This window comes from Trachemys scripta, chromosome 11 (assembly GCF_013100865.1).
Source record: "Trachemys scripta elegans isolate TJP31775 chromosome 11, CAS_Tse_1.0, whole genome shotgun sequence".
Lineage (NCBI taxonomy): Eukaryota > Metazoa > Chordata > Testudines > Emydidae > Trachemys > Trachemys scripta.
In genome coordinates this window covers 28,953,849-28,973,317 of record NC_048308.1, presented here as the reverse complement: position 1 = coordinate 28,973,317, position 19,469 = coordinate 28,953,849, and the positions used below count along the sequence as shown (strand labels likewise).

Here is a 19,469-nt window from a genome sequence, read left to right as displayed (position 1 = left end):
ATGCTCAGGATCAAATCCAGGTTAATGAGCAAAGCCCAGGTAAATAGCTGTGCACAGAGGAACTACAATGGTAGTTAGGGGAAGGGGATTGGAATCATGCCCACCAGGTTCAGAGAAGATGGAGACCCATTTTGCAGTCCTTCTATGACCCCTGTGTGCAGTAGTATCCATTGTCTGCTAGCCAAATCCCACAAATGGGTTTTGTCCAGGACTTCATTTGCAAATCCACTGGCCATCCCACTGTGTGTATTCCAGATCTCTCTTTGCATAGATTTTTGGGATCTTTTCCATTCCTGTGCTGGTCCTGTACTTCTGCACCTGGGTGGATTTGGTCCTCAGTGAGTTTTTATTTTTGTGTTAAGGGCTAGAAAGGCATAAGACACTGATGGAACAAGTTCCTAAAGCCTGCCTGGTTACTGGGGTTCAGGTCACTAGCTTAGTACTGAGGCACGGCTTAAAAGGGGAGCTGAGGTGTACACGGGAAAGATTAGGAGATGTGAGAGAAAAAATGGCAATTTTATCAAACAGATTCTCTAATACATTAATTGCACTGCGAGCTTTTGAAAACTGGATATGCAGTATTGCTTCCTTGTCAATGGACAGTGAGCAAAGAATTTGGATTGGCTCTGGCTGATGTGGATCGAAAAAAAGGCATCCACTTAAGCGGTTATGGATTTTTAATTAGCAACTGGCCTATCCCAGTTGGTACACACTTTTGCGCTTGGTTGCATCTTCTTTTTCCATCCAAATTATTATCCCAACATCAGACACCACTAGTTAGAAAGCTTTGCAGAATACAGGGTCTGTTAATGGGAAATTTTAACTTGGGAACTGCATACTCCATGAGTTAAACAAAGAAGAAATCTTTGCCCAATGAAAAAGCTTCCAGCACAATGAAAATATTCCAGCCAACTTTCCATGTAGCCAAGTCTGGTTTTTGTATCTTTTCAGATAGCATACTACGCTGTAATATCAGATGGGCAGTTTGCCTAGGTGCTATGTTGCCTACAACACTCCCATGTTTAGCTATGGTGTTTTCTGTGATAACAAGGTAGATGCCCATTTTCTAGCCTTACCGGGAGCTCTGACTCATCACCTAAGTATCTTACAGTTCTATAATATACCAGTTACATGCACTGATAATACTGGAAGGAGAATATCCTTTGGTCTCTGTGGGTCTTTTGTTTCCTTCAGGTGACACTTTACTATTTCAAGACAAAACTTGGTTCTATGAAACATGAGTGTTGCCTCTTTGCTCTTTGTTTGCTTCATATCACTTGTAGTTTCTCTGCCTTGCTGTGGAATACATAGTGGAGAACAATCATAGTTTTTCCCAGTGTCTCATCACTTCAAAGGTACTTTACACATTGTAGTAATTCACCTTTGATCATGGAGCCAACTTCAGAACTGATGTGTAAAGTGCTGTAAGTAACACTCGGGAGGGGTAGTGAATCCTGCTATAAATGCATGCAACTGCCACTGAAATCAGTGAGCACATGAAGTTGCAGCAGGCTAGAGCTCAGGGAGTCTAAATGTAATGCAGTTTTACTTCTGGGGGAATTCTGCGCCTAAAATTTTACACCAAAAAGTTAAAAATTCTGTGCACAATATTTTAAAATTCTGCATATTTTATTTGTCAAAATAACACAATGTAATCATGCCAGTTTCAATTATTTTGGTAATTTATTTCAGAATACCTTCCAGCAAGTATGTCTGTAACAATACAGACAACAAAAAAGATTCAGGAAATGTTTTTTGACAAATAGATTCCTTACTAGGCATATTAATACAGGATTTTGAGTAATAATTCATTTAAAACTATAATACAGAAATGTCTTTCCTGCACCCCTCAGAAGCAGTGCAAAGGCTTGGGGGAGTTAGGGGTAATGGAGAAGCTGAGGGAGAGGGAAGGAGCCTGGGAGTGAACCTGGAAGGTTCTTGGGAGGGGGACAGAGAAGTATAGAACAGTTTTTTTGGTGGGGGGGATTGTTAGGGAGTTGGGGAGCCTCCCCTATGTAGACCCTGGCTGACCACTAGCATCTCCTAGTCAGGCACATCTGCCCTGTCCCCATGTATCCCTGCACTCCCATTCAGCCATGCATATAAGCACATGTCCTCATGTGGCCCTGTACCCAACTTCCCTCTGTCTTTATGTGTCCCTGCACCCTCACTCAGCCAAGCATAGTTGCCCCTGTCCCCATGTGGCCCTGTATCCCCACACCCATTCATCCCCAGGCTCAATGTTGCTACCCCACTAGCTCCTGTGCTCCTGCCCCAGTCTGTCCCCCTGCTAGCCCTTCTGAACCCCAGTATGTGTGACCCCCTCCAGCAGCCCTGTGGGCAGGGAATTGTGATGAAAGCAGCCTTTGCCCCCTCCCTCTCCACAGCTGGTTGCTCCAGCCTATGAGCCAGCAGCCCTCTCTTCTGGTGCCACATCAGTCCCTGGTGGGCAAAAGGTATAATTGCACCTTCCCTTCATCTCACCCTCAGAATCAATTATTCCGCAGGGGGAAAGCTGTAAAGGACATTAGGTAATTCTCCACCTGCGCAGTGGTACAGAATTCCCCCAGGAGTATGAAATGTGATGAACAATAACCAAGAGACTAGGCGAGAAGGTTGCAGTGAGAAAAGCAGCTAATAGGGAGATGTAAAAAAGTATACAGCAGATTAAATTAAGTCCCCAACTTTAATTTGCACCTTCTTCCAGGTCCTCTATGTGTATCTTACAATTCACTAAGTCAGGCTCCCTTATATTCAGTTAGACTCTGTCACACCTACTGACCAGCATATGAATATCTTACACACCACATCTGTATTTGGACCATGGACTTTTGCATCTGGAGCACAAAAATTAAATTTACAGGAGCATCTGCAAATTTCAAGGAAATGTTCGGTTTCACTGCCAACAATTTTAAAAACAAAAATCTACATTTTCACACCGTGCAGGCATTTAAACCTGAAATGCACAAACTTCTGTCTTTCAGAACTGCCCCGGGCTATAACCAAGAAAGTGAGCTCCAAGGCGTCTTTCACGAAACTAAGAGTGCCACTCAGTGGTTGTTTAGATTAATCCTAGGCAAGGGTGCATTACCTAGTGGACATCTCAAACAATATGTCAAGTACAGTATGCACAATGCTATTTAATAATCATACTTGTTAGCACTTACATATTAGTTTTCATCTTCAAAGCATGGTAGAAATATCAGCTAACTAATCCTTACAAGGTGCTTGTAATAGCTGAGCATAAAATATTACCGCCATCATATATGTTGAGAAACTGAGGAAAATAAAAAAAATCAGACAGGGAGGCAATATCAGAGCAAGGATGAGCCCTCATGAGCAACCAGTTACCAGCCCTGTGCTTAGACCAATTATGTGACAGAATTCACTTGGGAACCAAACATCCATATGCCAAAAGTATTTCATTTTGCTTATGATGCCCTTAAATGTTGGATATTACACCAGATAAACTGGGTAACATTTTCCAATGTGCTCAAGTGACTTAGGAGCTTAAGTCTTATTTTTAAAAGTGACTTAAACACACTGAAAGTCAATAGGATGCATGTTTCTTTGTGCCTAAGTCTCTTCTAAAATAGGATAGAGTCTCCTAACTCCCTTAGGTGCCTCTGAAAATTTTATCTACTCTGTGATCAGTCCATTAGCTGAAAATATAGAGATATTTCATTGATACTTTTCATGGGGCTAATGACAATGCAATGCAGTTTTGAAAGAGCACTTGACTATTTGAAGTTATGGGCCATTTATGTACAGGTTAAAAGCATTCCAGAACGCATATCATGATCAAATCCTTTGATCAATACATAATTCAAACTTTTCTGAGATAATTTATGCAGGGGGAAACAGATCTTACCCGGCAGGCCTTGTGTCATCAATGGCTCGGTCTACAGGTATCAAATCACTCAGATAGACATTGAAGTTTCCTTCCTTCCATCTACTTTTTGCCTCTTCTTGCTTATCATCAGGGACTGCAGCAGGATGCCCAAACTGACCGGGAGCTTTGGGATCCCTTGGGGAAAGTGTTACATCAATTGTTAAGACTTTGTGCATTCCAGTGTCCCTTGTAAAGTGGACCGTATAGCTGCTTCGATTTCTTTTCCTTAATTGCTCCTTATCATCTAACCTGACGTGAACTTTTGTTAGCTCTGGACCATCTGTCAAAATTGCTTTCTTAGTTAGACCATTAAGCTCAGCAGTCTTGGTTACAGAGTTCATGTTAGGGGCATCCTCACTTTTGTTGCTAATCAATTGCTGTTCTTTTCTCATGTTCAATCTTATTGTAAAATTTCCGTTAGAATCAGCTACCAGATTCTGGGTTGCTGGGATGTTGATTTTTATCCCTTCTTTACTAATAATGACAAACTGATTTTCAGAGAAAGTTAGTTTCTTTTCATGAGCAGCTTTTGTTTCGTCTTCCTTTGGCATCTTTCCCAGTCCTGTTGGCTTTGTGGACAATCCCTTTTTCTCGGCACTGTTTGCAGCAGCCAGCTTGCTGACAGGTACATCCAAACTCCTGTTTGTTTTGTGTTCGGTGCCATCTATTGCTTTCATCCCGATCCTGTTTTGCTTTACAGAGATGATTTGCCTAGGAATTGGCAAATCTGGTACTGGGGGTTTGTTCTGAGGTTCCTTGGGGTTTGCCTCCGTTTGCAATTCCTGTTTTAATCCAGCCAAAGAGATTTTCTCTGTAATCCCAATTTTTAAATTTCCCTCAATGCCCTTTGATACCTTAGTTACAGGTTGGTCCTCTTTCTGTGCAACTTTGTTTCTTACAGTAGCTGTGCTGTGTGGTAATTTGACAACCGATCTCCCTGTTGCTGCAGCTAATGGGGTCTGCTGAAGCCTTTTGGGAACAGTTTGCTTTGTTCTCAGCAGGTCAGTGGAGTTTACAATCTTTACATGCTTTTTTCTCTCTTTCTTTTCCATGGGAACAGAGGGATAGGGGCTCAGCAGTTTCACTGAGAATGTCCCAAGTGGCACAATCATTTTCTTATAGGCCATGCTTCTCTTTTCTGTTGGTTTTGCTGTTCTCTTTTCATTCTGTTTGTCAATTTCATTTTCAGCCTCTACCACTTTCTCTTCTATATTTCTATATTTCTCTTTACTAAATCTCCCCCTTTCAAAGCCTTTCGGGGGAGGTTTTGGTTCCCTTCTGGAGCTTTCAGGGGTCTTTTCTAAGTTTCGCCAAACTTTGAATCTTTCCCTTTCCCTCCTGATCATCTCATCTTTCAGAACCTTGGTGTTGATCTCACTGAATGAAAGCTTGAGTGCTGCCATGTCAAAGATCAACCAAATGACAGAGGCAACAAATATAAACGCGAGAGCTCTCCCACTACCTCGGAAAAGCTTCCGGATCTTGTTCATCTTTAAAAGTCTTTTTGTCTTCTTTATTGTGCTTGCCCCCCCTGGGCCTCTTACCTTAGTGAGCCAGCAGTCCCCGCTCCCTGGAACACGTCTGACTAGTGATCCAGGGGAAACCTCAGATCCTGCTGCCTGTCAGTCGTTGCCTGCGTGGCATTTTACAGCGGGGCATCTGCGTCTCCTCAGCTTTTCATGATTAATCCAGCAGCATTTCATTTCATCTACTGTAAACACAGGCGTTAGGTCACTGAAGAAACAACAAGTAGAAGTTCCACGTTATATTCCCATTGCTTTTCTTGTTTAACTATTATACACGTTGCCCTACGAGAAGGGAAAGGTTGCAGATCAGATGTTTTTTTCTCTCCACCCAGCTCTCATTCGTCCTGCTGTAACTCAACACCTCCTCACATAAGGAAACTACTTCAGTCCATTACCCAGAAAACTTTTTGTGCAGCTCTTACCTTCCGAGTTCTTTTGTTTATTAACCAGTTATACAGCAACCTGTCCAGAGGCAATACATTAGTTCCTGTTTCCTAACACTTTCTTAGAGTATTGAAAGTTAACCCTTCATTAACTCTTCTTGTCTAAGGTACTGTTAATACTGCACTGGCTCACCTTAAGTAAATAATAAATTAAAAGGACAAAATGTATCTGCAGTGTAACTCTAAATCAATGGATAAATATAGCTCAGTGTCTCATTTAGATAATGTAGCAAAAATTCAGCATCTGACCACAGTCTATCTTAATTAGGAATAGATAACAAAAGGATAATAATTAGAAGTATAACTGTAGTGTTTTGGTGAGTATTTGTATTTCTCCTGCTACACTGCAGATGGCAGATATACTTGAAGTAAATGGATTAGCTTAAAACTTGGAAACTTCTTGTTCATATACTTGAATTGTGGGGTGTAGCTAGCTGCAGAGTGAACAGAGCTGTTCTATATAGGGTCCAAGGAAGTGAAGGGGAAAAAAATGGACACGCACTTTAAGCAGAATGAGCCAAATTTTCCTTGTCCCTGCACAAAGATGCATCCAGGGGAAAACAAAGACAAAAGCTCCACAGCTTTCATACCACTGAAAACCCATCACATTCTTTTCTTGGGGGTCAGTGTGGGGGAAAAGCTAGTGGTCGTTTGGGGGGACTGGGTGTGTGTCCCACTAACTTCAGACTGGTCAAGGATCCATAGATCTCAGGACATCCATGCATTGTGCTTTCCTCTCCATGCTGCGCCCAATCATAGAATCACAGAATATCAGGGTTGGAAGGGACCTCAGGAGATCATCTAGTCTAACCCCCTGCTCAAAGCAGGACCTAATCCCAACTAAATCATCCCAGTCAGGGCTTTGTCAAGCCTGACCTTAAAAACCTTCAAGGATTCCACCACCTCCCTAGGTAACCCATGCTGTCACTGTACAGCAGCATAGCTCACACCACAGCCAGGCTGCCACTAGCTTCCACCCTAGGACTGTATTCTCCCAGACCCTTTAGGCAGACTAGGGTTGAGGGTGAAGTAGGAGGTGCAGTGCTGTGGTTTACACCAGCATTAACTTCTTGTTCTGAATAGCCTAAATATTGGTGAATTCACTGCCAGGTTCCCAAGGAACCAAGTCATGCAAAGAAGCTGCTCTGTAGGTCTGCTCACCCTGGAGACTATCCCATAATACCCCAGGAACTCCCCACCCCACAGCGCTGTCCATTAATACCTGTAGAGCACCATAAATGTACATTACACTTTACGGTGCAGAAGTTGGATTCACTGCCCCAAAAAGCCTATGATCAAAGGCTCAATGCAGGAAAGCATCCCTGTAGATGAGGAAGAACACTGCCGCACATGCTGAATCAGGATCTAAATTTAAAAGAGAACAAAGGAGGAGATGACAACACCGGGAGGGGTAACTGTTCATCTTTTGTTGCTAGATTTGGCTAGATTCCACATATTTAGCACACATTTGCTCTTCTTTGCAGTACATATTAGAGGAGCGCATTTGGCTGTTTGATCCAATTTTACAATACCAACATCAGTTACAGGGAGGCAACCTCACTGTAATCAATAGGGCTTAATGAGGTGGACTGAGAGCAGAATTTGTCCCTTGGAGTTCTGTGCCATGACAGTATACAGGGTCTTGATTTGGTATGGTATAGTTCTATAAGGAAAAGCCGAAGGGAGCGGAGGAGCATTTAAAGTTCTCTAACTGTAGACATGTGAACATGTGGTTTAAAAATGGCTTTTTCTTTTTTTTTTTTTTTACTTTTGCATAAACAAGAAATCCTAAATAACTAGGGCCCTACCAAATTCACGGTCCATTTTGGTCTATTTCACAGTCATAGGATTTAAAAAATTGTAAATTTCATGATTTCAGTTATTTAAATCTGAAATTTCACCATGTTGTAATTGTAGGGATCCTGACCCAAAAAGGAGCTGTGGGGGGTGGGTGAGTCACAAGGTTATTGGGCGGGAGGGCAGGTGTTGCACTACTCTTACCCTTACTTCTGACCTGCTGCTAGAGGTGGTGCTGTCTTCAGAGTTGGGCAGCTGAAGAGTGGCGGCTGCTGGCTGGGAGCCCAGCTCTGAATGTAGAGCCTCTACCAGCAGCACCGCAGAGGGAAGGATGGCAGGGTATGGTATTGCCACCCTTACTTGTGCGCTGCTGCCTACAGAGCTGGGCCCTCAGTCAGCAGCCACCACTCTCCAGCCATCCAGCTCTGAAGTATCAGTGCAGAAGTAAGTGTGGCATGCTATGGTATTGCCACCCTTACTTCTGCACTGCTGCTGACGGGTGCTGCCTTCGGAGCTGGGTGCCTGGGCAACAGCTGCCGCTCTCTGGCTGCCCATCTCTGAAGGCAGCGCAGAAATAAGGGTTGCAATACTGTGAACTCCCCACCCAAAAATAACCTTGTGACCCCCCCTGCAACTTCCTTTTGGGTCAGGACCCCAGTTTGAGAAACACTGGTCTCCCCGGGGAAATCTGTATTGTACACCTCTACCCTGATATAACGCGACCCAGTATAACACGAATTCAGATATAACGCGGTAAAGCAGTGCTCTGGGGGGGGTGGGGGGGCTGCGCACTCTGGCGGATCAAAGGAAGTTTGATATAACACGGTTTCACCTATAACGCGGTAAGATTTTTTGGCTTCTGAGGACAGCGTTATATTGGGGTAGAGGTATATGGGATAAAAACACACAAAAGACCAGTTTTCACAGTCCGTGACATGTTTTTCATGGCCGTGAATTTGGTAGGGCACTATAAATAACACAGCAAGAGAAGAAAAAAGATGAGCAAAAGCACCTGAACACAAACATATCCACATACTAGAATGCAGATCCCATTGGTGCAACTGTGCTGTGTCCCCCTAGTGCTCTATGTCCTGTTCCCCCAGTGCTGTCACCCCGCATTCACATGGTCTGGAACCCCTGGTCTCCTCCACAGCATTCTGTATCCTCTATCTGTGTCACCACCATGTTATGTCTTCCCCACTCCACTTCGCATCCAGTCTCCCCAGTAGGATATGTTTGACTCTCTCCCACTAGTAACTTTTTCCCTACCCCGCCATACCATGGGGGGAGGAAGGGCTAATATTTGCCCTCCGCGTCCTTCCATGTGCTCCAGGCCTGTGAGGAGAGGATGCGCCTGCTCCCACGTTCCTGCTAGTGCTGCAAGAAACAAGGATGCTGGTCTTGTACTTCCGGTTCCCTCTCCTGGCTGGATGTGGCACTATGTTACCTTTCAGGTGGTAGGAGGAGCTCTAATCTCTGTTCATCACCTGTTAGGGAGCCCGGGGAGGAAGAGAGGGAGCTTGCTTTTGGGGTCGGAATGACAATGTCTCCCTGCCAGCAATGGTTCAAACTTGGGGCAAACGAAATATATTGTTGATTCCTTCTGTCTGACAGTTGGGGAGAGAGGGAAATGTCCCCTTTGGCCTCTGAGCTGTTGGCACTTATAATACACATTCACTAGTGACCAGGGTTACTACCTGCCTGGTATTTGACTGGCCTGGGCAGGTGTTTTTATGTATTTGCCAGTTGCCAGGAAAATAATTTAATCTTTTTTACATGCATCTAAAGATTCGCATTATTATCACAACACACTGGGATATCTACTGTTAAAACTTTCTGTGTGCAGCTAAAGACGCTGAAGTGTTCCCACTTCTGCAGTTTAGGTGATAACAGATCAAAACTGTTGAAAATACAGCAGCTGTCTGCCCACTAACACACAAGCACACCGTGTATGTGTCTGTGTGAGAGGGTTTGAGTAATGCGAAAGTGAGGAGACGTGCAATGTTATCAATCTTATCTATCTGTTGTTATCTCTCTAGATACTATAAGTGGCTCTTGCGGGAGGGTTAAAGAGTTGCCTTGTGGTTCGGGTTATGGCAGCCTTGCTTTCAGAGGGGTGCCTTTTTTTTTTTTTTTTTGCATTTCAATTACAGGTGCCAACTTTCCAAAGTGCCAGGGAGGTGCTTGACCCCTGGCTCTGTCCCAGGCCCCACCCCCACAACCCCCCTTCCCCCAAGACCACATCCCCACCCCGTTCCATCTCTTCCCACCCAGTTCCACCCCTCCCCCAAGCGCGCTGCATCCTTGCTCCTCCCCCCTCCCTTCCAGCCTCCTGCATGCTGTGAAACAGCTGATTGTGGAGGGTGGTAGGCATGAGTAGGGAGGGGCAGGCACTGATCCATGGGGCCTGCCGGTGGGCAGAAGGCTTTGGGTGCGGGCTGGGGGCAGCTCATAGGGAGGCTGCTGGTGGGTGATCAGCACCCACCATTTTTCCCTGGTGGGTGCTCCAGCCCCAGAGCACCCAAGGAATCGGCACCTATGATTTCAATCATGGTAACCCTACTCATGACTCTAACCAGTCAAGCTAAAAACTCTTAACAGGAGGCCCGACTCCAAGAAAACTCTGCAAACTGACTTTTGCCAAGTGCAGGCAGATGTACCAACAATCTGACAGGAGGGAGAGGGAAATCCTGTAATTATGGTGTTACTGTGTGGTGACCATGTGCCACTGTATTCCTTGTACTTGGTTCTATTTTCAGATTGGCACTAACAGAACTAATAACAATCTGGAAATCTTATTAGCCCAACCATTGATGGAAGGAGTCATCTCAGATTTCATAGAATCATAGATTGGAAGGGACCTCAGGTGGTCATCTAGTCCAACCCCCTGCTCAAAGCAGGACCAACACCAACTAAATCATCCCAGCCAGGGCTTTGTCAAGCCTGACCTTAAAAACCTCTAAGGAAGGAGATTCCACCACCTCCCTAGGTAACCCATTCCAGTGCTTCACCACCATCCTAGTGAAATAGTTTTTCCTAATATGGATCTACCAATGGATCTACTCACTGCTACTTGGTTTTCCACACTTAACCCTGTCCTCCCAATAAGGACATACAGGGGCTTCAGTGACGACCTACTACAGTACACTTGTTATACTAGTGGCAGCAGAGCAGTGAAGCAGCTTCTGGATTTGGTGTAATCCTTGTGTGCAGTCTTGATTATACATCCTGAACATCCTGCTTACTCAGACTTTGGGGGTGGGGAAGCATGTAGAATGTGGCCCTTGTCAAGGGGCCCTTGACAACAAGCCATGGAGCAACAGAATGGCTTTCTAGTCCCCTCTAAAGTTCCTCTGTAAAAAGCTAATCATACAGCCTTGCAAAATTCTCATGAAAATTTACCAGCCAACACAAAAATGCTACTTATCATTTAGGAAATTCAGGATACAGTTCTTAAAGTGAAAAAGTGAAAATCTTGCATTGGCCAATATTTGTAGATCCTTCGAATACCGGTATTAACAAATAATTTAAAAGCAATACATTTCTGGAAACCCAACAAGATTCAGTAGCAACAGAGAAGGAAATTAAAAAGAAACACACGAGGGGGAAAAAAAGGGTGTGGGGGTGGGGTGGGGCAGCCAAACAGTAAAAATGCACGTGGGAAGTAACAGAAACCAGAAAAACCAAGATGGAATCAAATCCATCTCTTTTTGAGGGTTAATAATCCCAAATGTCTGTGTTTACCTTTTGAAGACTAGAATGAGCTTTCAAGATGCTGCAGTTCTGATATTTTCCCAACCCTTTCCTTTTTAAGGGAAAACTTTTTCTCAGATCTGCCTGGCCTATCTTGATTTCAATGGGACTACCTCATATGAGTAAAGCTATGCATATTCTTAAGAGTTTTCAGGACTGGCCCCTATAGTTAAAATGGAATCAAGGCTAAGAGTACCTATCAGTTTTTAAAAAGTTATAGAAAACCCATCAAAGATCATTGTATTTAGCAAAAAACAACCTTTAGAAACAGGGGAAGCAATATACAAATATTTTCTGCATGGAAATGCACAGTTAAGATCAACCAAACAGCCTTAACTCAGTCCTCATAGTGACACTAGTCCTCATCTTCCATTTTGTGTTTCTTTCATACCTACTTTGTATTATTTTTGGAACAGGACTTCAAAGAGATTTCAGAAGTGCATAGATTATGGCTGTGCACATCTTAAATGTGGAATATTCGCTGTACTCATTGAGTGACCATATTGCCACTTCTTCTATTTTTCTTTCATCAACATTTTTTCATAAGAACATTTTTAGAAATCCATAGTGCAATTTGGAGAAGGCACTATACTTGTAGAGCTCGCAGCTGGAATATAAAAACATATATCACAGATACAGATGAATAAACAGGTTTTTCACACATGGATAAACTTCCATATGCTCCCCATCCCACTCATCCCACACACGAGCACACATGGAAATTTGATTTCACTCCAAACCTGGTCTTTTCCCCTCTTCTCCCCCTTCCAAAAAAATTGCTCTGAGTCATGATTTTGCTCAAAGGGCTAATATTTGCCATTTCCACTATGAAAAAGCTGTCTTCGTACTTAAGGAAATTGGACATCACGGTGGGGTGCAGATATTGCAAAGGTCAGGGGGTGAATTCTGTTTACAAGGTCACATCTTTGTTGGGTGAGTCATATCCACATGATCTGCAGCATTCGGACTCACAAAGGGTGAAATTTGGAGAGGGAGATGGCTCACACAGGCATTTTATTCCTTGGCTGTAAAGTAAAGAGAGAAAATATTGGCAAGAAAAATCACATTTAAGCAGTGAAACTGGCATTAAGAGCTGCAGCGCTGTACAATGCTGTTTATTTGCCTTCTCTCAGGGACATGGAAATAAAAACAAAAAAGGACGTTTCCCCCCAGTGTTGCTGTTATAAATGGAAAAATCCAGCAAGTGAAGGGAGGGCCCTTGAGCACAGGGAGTGTGAGAAACACTGGCGGGAAAATGTGATATTGGCCTCTTTGCATCTTGTTTTGTGGATAAATAATATAGATGATCTTATTTTTGAGGACTGTCTGTCCACTTCCTTTTTGAGACTTATTCCGAGAAGTGCTAAATGATCCCACTAAAATTAAAGTGAGTTGCAGGTGCGCAGCACTTTTCTGAATCAGGCACTGCATGAGCTCTACATTAATATTCCGAAACCAGAGGTACTATGGCTCTGCAACTGTTCAAATTTGGGACAATAACACAGACATTTGAAAAGTGATACACAACATAAAGTTAGAAAAAAACAAATGATCTCTGAGAATTACAGTGCACACTGCAGATCTAGGTCCTGCTTCTGTCATTAGCTCCACTACAGGAGACCCATGCATCTGAGCCACGCTCCACAAAGCTGGAGGGTACATGCTAGTGGATCTGTTTGCCCAGTTGGGGCCTTAGATGGTAGTTATAATTTTGTTACTGTTTTGGCACGGAATTGTCTGAAGTGCTGGAGACTCTCAGTTCCCAGCACCTCTCAGGGGGCACTCAGCACCTGGCAAGAGTAGGGGCTTAATTACTATAACTCAAGAGGAAATGTTTACCATTGTAATCTAGAATAGTACATGTGTTTTCCAATAATTGGGCACTTCATTTGCACATTCCAGTCGGGCAATGAATGACTCATTCACTGTGAATGGTGGTATACCCTCTGCATTTTTTTTAAACTTTGCCTTCACATTATGTGTCATGACAAATGCACTGCTGGTGTTGGTGTGGTCAAACATTCCCACTGTAAACTCTATCCTCTGGTTTTCCTGCTTGGCAATACAAATGTTCCAGGTATTTGCACAGCATTCCTTGATGTGAGACAGCTGCCATTGTAGGGACAAATTAAATAATTAAATCCAGATCATTGGTACATTAAAATAGTGTTAAGGATCAGATTTAAACCCATGCAGGGAAGTAAATTTGGAGTTAAAGACACAGTGATTTTTCTGTCAGAAGGGCCTCAAGAGAGGAGGTGACCTTACAGCAACTCCCATGGTATCTAAGGTATTGCATCTCAGTAAGGTAAGGCAAAATTCAGGGTCAAGGTGATTGCCTATAGGTCAAGAAGAAATTACCCTGGCTTGATTAATTATATTTTTCTCTGAAGCACCAGGTCTCAAACACTGCTGGAGGCAGCATCCTGGTCTACAGGAATGACTGACGTACACTGCTTAATCCCATTATTCTACAGGGTAAACAAGATCACCTGTTGGCTTGAATTCTCTCTCACAGAGGATTATAATATTCCATGGTACAACTACATGAGACAAGGAATGGATGTTGACATCAAGGTCTTTAATCAGTTCCAATTTATATTGAAAAGCCAAATGCGTTTAAGGAAAATGGCCTCATCTATAGAAGGAAATAGGAATATATTTGAAAGGTAACAACACTCTGTACTTGATGGTGTTATTAAAACAAATGTTATATGCATATATATGATTTAAAACAGTTGTTATAACAAAGATGATAATGAAATTAAGTTGTTTCATTTCAATACTAATGTGACAAAGCACAAGAATGGGCTAGCTACTGCAGTCACATCCTGCCCAGCTATCTGTCCAAGTACTGGCTTCACTCTGCAGCCTGCTGGTGTTCTTTTCATACATGTTGGCTGATTGTGGGCATTCTCTTTTGTATACAACGACAATAGCAGACACGGTGCCTCCAGCTCAATATGAGTTTTGGGTGGACATCTGGTCTCCTGGTTGAAGAGCAACCCTGAGTTGCACCTTTAACTCACATTGAGGAACTGAGGAAAGACTTAGAGTGACTTCAGTTAGAAATGTATCATGCTCTTAGGCTAGGTCTACACTACCCGCCTGAATCGGGGGGTAGAAATCGACCTCTCGGGGATTGATTTATCGCGTCCCATCGGGACACGACAATCAATCCCCAAATCGGCGCTCTTACTCCACCAGCGGAGGTGGGAGTAAGCGCCGCCGACAGAAAGCCGCAGAAGTCGATTTTGCCGCCGTCCTCACAGCGGGGTAAGTCGGCTGCGATACGTCGAATTCAGCTACGCTATTCACGTAGCTGAATTCGCGTATCTTAAATCGACTCCCCCCTGTAGTGTAGATGTACCCTTAGTGTTTGTAGCTGGGATAACACACAAAGGACAAACTGGAATTGGCACTGTGTGCTTGAGAAAGAGTCTGAGTGTAGCTACTGAGAGCTAAGGAGTTGGGACATAGCTGTATCTTTGCCCTCTTTGTTCAAGGTAAACAGGAATTCTGTACAAATAGAGTAGAAGGAAAATCCTGAGTTTCTGTGTCACTGAGGGTATGTCTACAGTACGAAATGAATTCAAACTTATTCTATTTGAATTTTCGGAAGCAATTTTATACATTTGGTGTTGTGTGTCTCCACTAAAGCGCGTGAATTCGGCAGAGTGAGTCCACAGTACCGAGGCTAGCATCGAATGTTGGAGCGGTGAACTGTGGGAAGCTATCCCACAGTTCCCGCAGTCCCCGCCAGTGCATGATGGGGCAAAAACATTCTCGCGGGTGTTTCTGGGTGTGTGTTGTCCCTCGCTCCTCCCTCTGTGAAAGCTATGGCAGACGCCATACTGCCAGCAGACGGTGCAGTACGGTGCACCGCCTGTCTCCTGGTACTATGAAGGCAACTCGCATGTACTTTCGTCTTTCTATCTACTCTTTTATCTAACCATTTCCTACCTTTTTTTTGGCCACCATGAACCGAACAGCACAGCTTCCGCTGCAAACTCTGCTCTCCCGCTCTTGCATCACTAGCTATTTTTTCCATGTTGTCGTTCCTGGGCTCCCATGGAAGCTACAGAATGCAACAATTCCCTGCCATTTTTTGGCCATCGTGAACTGAGCCGCACAGCTTCCGCCGCAAACTCTGCTCTCTTGCTCTTGCATCGCTAGCTAATTTTTCCATGTTGTTGGTCCTGAAAGGAAATAAAGTCACAATTGTTTAAAAACCCTTCTTTATTATTTGTTGCACAACACATTGAGAGAAATCAGAAGGTAGACCAGGGGAGGGGGGGTATTGGGTTGGGGGGTGGAGGAGGAGGGAAGGACAAGTCCAGAAACCAAATCAAAAGTTCACATATGCCAACTTTCTGCTACTTGGGTGATCCTCCGGGGTTGTGTGTGTGGGTCCCCATAGCTTCCCTCCTCGTGTTCTTGGGCATCTGGGTGAGGAGGCTATGGAGCTTGGGGAGGAGGGAGGGCGGTTATACAGGGGCTGCAGCGGCAGGCTATGGTCTTGCTGCCTTTCCCGCATTAGATCCACCATACAGCGGAGCATGTCAGTTTGCTCCCCCATGAGCTTGACCATAGAGTCCTGCCTGCTCTCATCGTGTTCCTGTAATGCTTTACGGGACTCTGCAATTGTTTGCCGCCCTGCATTCAGCTGGGCCCTATCAGTATGGGAGGACTGCCTGAGCTCGGCGAACATGTCATCCCAAGTTAGTTTTTTCCGCCTCCTAATCGGGACCAGCCTCTGGGACAGAGTAGATAGGGGCCGCGTTGAAACATTTGCACCTGCTGGAGGAGAAAAAGGGAGGGTAGTATTTTAAAAGATACATTTCAGAGAACAAAGGGGGCACTCTTTCGCAGTGAAACAGGCAATTCATAGTACATAGCACATGTTCTTTCTGTACAAGTTAGCATTTTGCCCCTTATACTGAAGTGCCTGCCACTTTGGTGTGAGTAAGCCATCACACATGGGCAACAGAATTCAGCTTGCAGGCAGCCTAGGGGCATGCGGGGTTCTGCTTCTTCCACATTCATTTCAGTGCTTTCAAACTGCTGGGCCCCCTTTCCCATAGCAAGCAATGCTATGGGAAGGAGGGTCTGTGAGCTCTCTGGGATGATCGCTTCACACAACACCCACCTCCCCCGCACCCACCGCATGGCTCCAATGAGGCTCTGAGGCCTTTAAACTAAACGCGAACAGCCCAGTGCAGCTGGGTTTCCCCCCCACCGCGTGGCTCCAATCAGGCTCTCACTCACCAGAAGTACTTTTTCAAGGTTCATGGTCCAGGAGCCTGCCTTGGGAGTGGTGGGAGGCTATTGGCTCCAGCGTTAAGAATAGTTCCTGGCTAGGGGGGAAAATGGATTCCCCACTTGCTGCCTGTGCACTGTCCTCCTCCTCCTCTTCGTCCTCCAATAACTCATCCTCCTTGCTCCATGCAACTCCCCCCTTGCAGGTGTCCACGGACAGTGGTGAGGTAGTGGTGGCATCACCCCCCATAATTGCATGCAGCTCACGGTAGAAGTGGAATGTATGGGGCTGTGACCCAGAGCACCCATTCGCCTCCCTGGCTTTTTGGTATGCTTGCCTGAGCGCCTTGATTTTTGTACAACACTGCTCTGTGTCCCTGGAGTAGCCTCTTTCCGTCATGGCCCTGGAGACTTTAGCGTACGTATTTGCGTTCCTTTTTTTGGAACGTAGTTCTGCCATAACAATTTGTCTCCCCAACACGCGATGAGATCCAGTACCTCCCCTTCGGACCATGCTGGAGCTCATCTGCGAATTGGGGACTGCGTGATCTCTTATGATGGTGGACTCTGCATGGTCGCCTGTGATGGTGGACTGTGCTGATGGTCACCTGTGCTGATGGTGACCAAACAGGAAATAAAATTCAAAAGTTCCCGGGGCTTTTCCTGCCCACCTGGCTAGTGCATTGGAGTTGAGAGTGTTGTCCAGAGCAGTCACAAGGGAGCATCCTCCCAGAGGCCAATAACGTCGAATTGCGTCCACAATACCTTTAACCCGGGATTGCGATCTTGATTTAAGCACTACTCCACTTGCCGAGGTGGCGTACAGAAATTGGATTTAAAAACCCTTTAAATAGAAAAAAACAGTTTGATCATGTAGATGGAATAAATTTTTTTATAATTAAGTTGGCTAATTCTGAAATAACCGACTAGTGTAGACCAGGCCTAATTCTCCTTTCAGCAATGACTCATGCTATTCTAGGAATCCCAAACTCTATGGACTGCTCTAGAGCTGGGGTACTATTGTACCCTAAATTTTTCTCAGGTTGCTTGTAATATCAAAACATTATGTCTCAGTAACTTAAATCTCTGTTTTAATTCTCACTGACTTTATTGTGTTTTCATTAGGAGCACAGAAGACCCAAGCTTTCCGCAGCCTGTTGTGCTATTCAGAAAAATCTGGCAAGTGATCCTTAATGAGCTATTAAAAACAAGAGATTTTAAAACTGGGAAGTCTTGCGGGAAAGGCAAGTGAGAAAGAGAAGAGAGGACACAAACAGAGAGAGAAGATAGATTTTTAAAGCAGTGTGGTTATAAAACACTATATGAAGAGTAATTTGGAATAGATTCAAACATTCCAGTTTTTTCTGCAGGTACCCTTGCCTACCTGAACAGTTGTGCTCTGATGTTATCACCAGGAGCACCACCTTCAAAAGCTGAGATCCTATTAGAATAATGACAGTTAATTTGTGAAGGCATATTAAGGCAAGGTGGACATTAATGGGTGTTGAGGGTATTCAGACCTTTTCAGGAGGTGCTCTGCACTTGCAGGATTGGACCCTTGTCAGTGTTACCAGAGCAGTATCTTCTTTCCAATAGTGGCACATATGGCAGGTAGTCAGAAATTCTCCCCCTTACTCCATTCTGGGGACCTCTAGGCACCTAAAACATTAAGGGGTTTGAGGTGTCCTAGTTCTTTTCCACCTTGTTCTGATCATCTGTAGATCCAGAGAATTTCTCCTAAGAAAATGTCTTGGTTTTATATCTGAGATGTGCCCATATCTTTCATATTAATGTGAGTGTGTGTTGGGAGCAGTAAGTTGCAGAGGAGCTTTACTTGTGAATTACTTGCCCATCAAAATGCTGAATTCAATCTGCCAGAATAATTATATATATATATATATGGTTTTTTTGCCAGATGCTGAGCTGATTTTGGCAGGAGACCTGCACAAGGTTCCAAAGAGTGACTAATAGAATGAAAATTCCTATCATGTGCCCTGGTAATGAGGCATATTAACTAGAAGGATCAAAGTACTGGCATGGTTTATTCTTCATTAAAATCAATCAGTGTACTGTAAATGGGAGACAATGGCCCTGAAGAGTGGAAAGTATTTTGGCCATAAATATGATTAGAAGGCTGGGCTAGTGACTGGGAGATAGCTCAATGCAGGGCCAATTCAGGCAAATCTGGGGCCCATTGAAAAGCCACTCAATTTAGGCTCCTGGCAGAAAGGCTCAAAATTCAGTGTGCAACTCTGTCTTCCTACCATCAAACTGCTCTGCCATGTCAGCTCTCTGGAGATGAGGTGGAGGTGGGGTAGGGGGAGGGAAGGGAGTCCATCCCATGGTGGGAGGTGAGAACAGGGAATGTGTCCAAACTTGTTATGCATTTGTGGAGGAAGATAGGGAAATAATAGATGGAGGTTTCCAGTTAAACAGAAGAAAAGGAGACTTTGTAATGCCAGGATAGCGGAGAAAGACATACCAAATAGATACACAAGTTATCACGCTAGGGATCTCATTCAGCACAAAACGGCTCATACTTCACACAAAGTTGCATTGAAGCATGATGTCATGCTAGCATTTTAAGCAGTCCTGAGTGGGATGGGGCCACATGACCTAGGGTTTCCTATGGCTACAAATTTGGCAGCATTGTCTGAACTCAGCACTCACCCAGTAGGCTATAAGTCATTCATCTCTGCTGTTAATTCCCCCAACCATCATGGTTTAGGGATATAAAGCTATGTCTACACTACAGACCTTATAGCAGCACAACTGTACCAATGCAGCTGCACCTCTGTA

The 19,469-nt window shown here is 44.3% G+C and overlaps 1 protein-coding gene across 1 annotated transcript in view; it reads right to left on the bottom strand.

The window, feature by feature from the left end:
* The window catches only part of GALNT5 (polypeptide N-acetylgalactosaminyltransferase 5), a 36,028-nt gene extending 30,148 nt beyond the window's left edge, over positions 1-5,880 (bottom strand). The window contains exon 1 of the mRNA XM_034786206.1: positions 3,872-5,880. Coding sequence (XP_034642097.1) covers positions 3,872-5,382 — 1,511 coding nt within the window. The 5' untranslated portion in view covers positions 5,383-5,880. The remainder of the gene's footprint in view (positions 1-3,871) is intronic.
* Between the last annotated feature and the right edge of the window lie 13,589 nt (positions 5,881-19,469).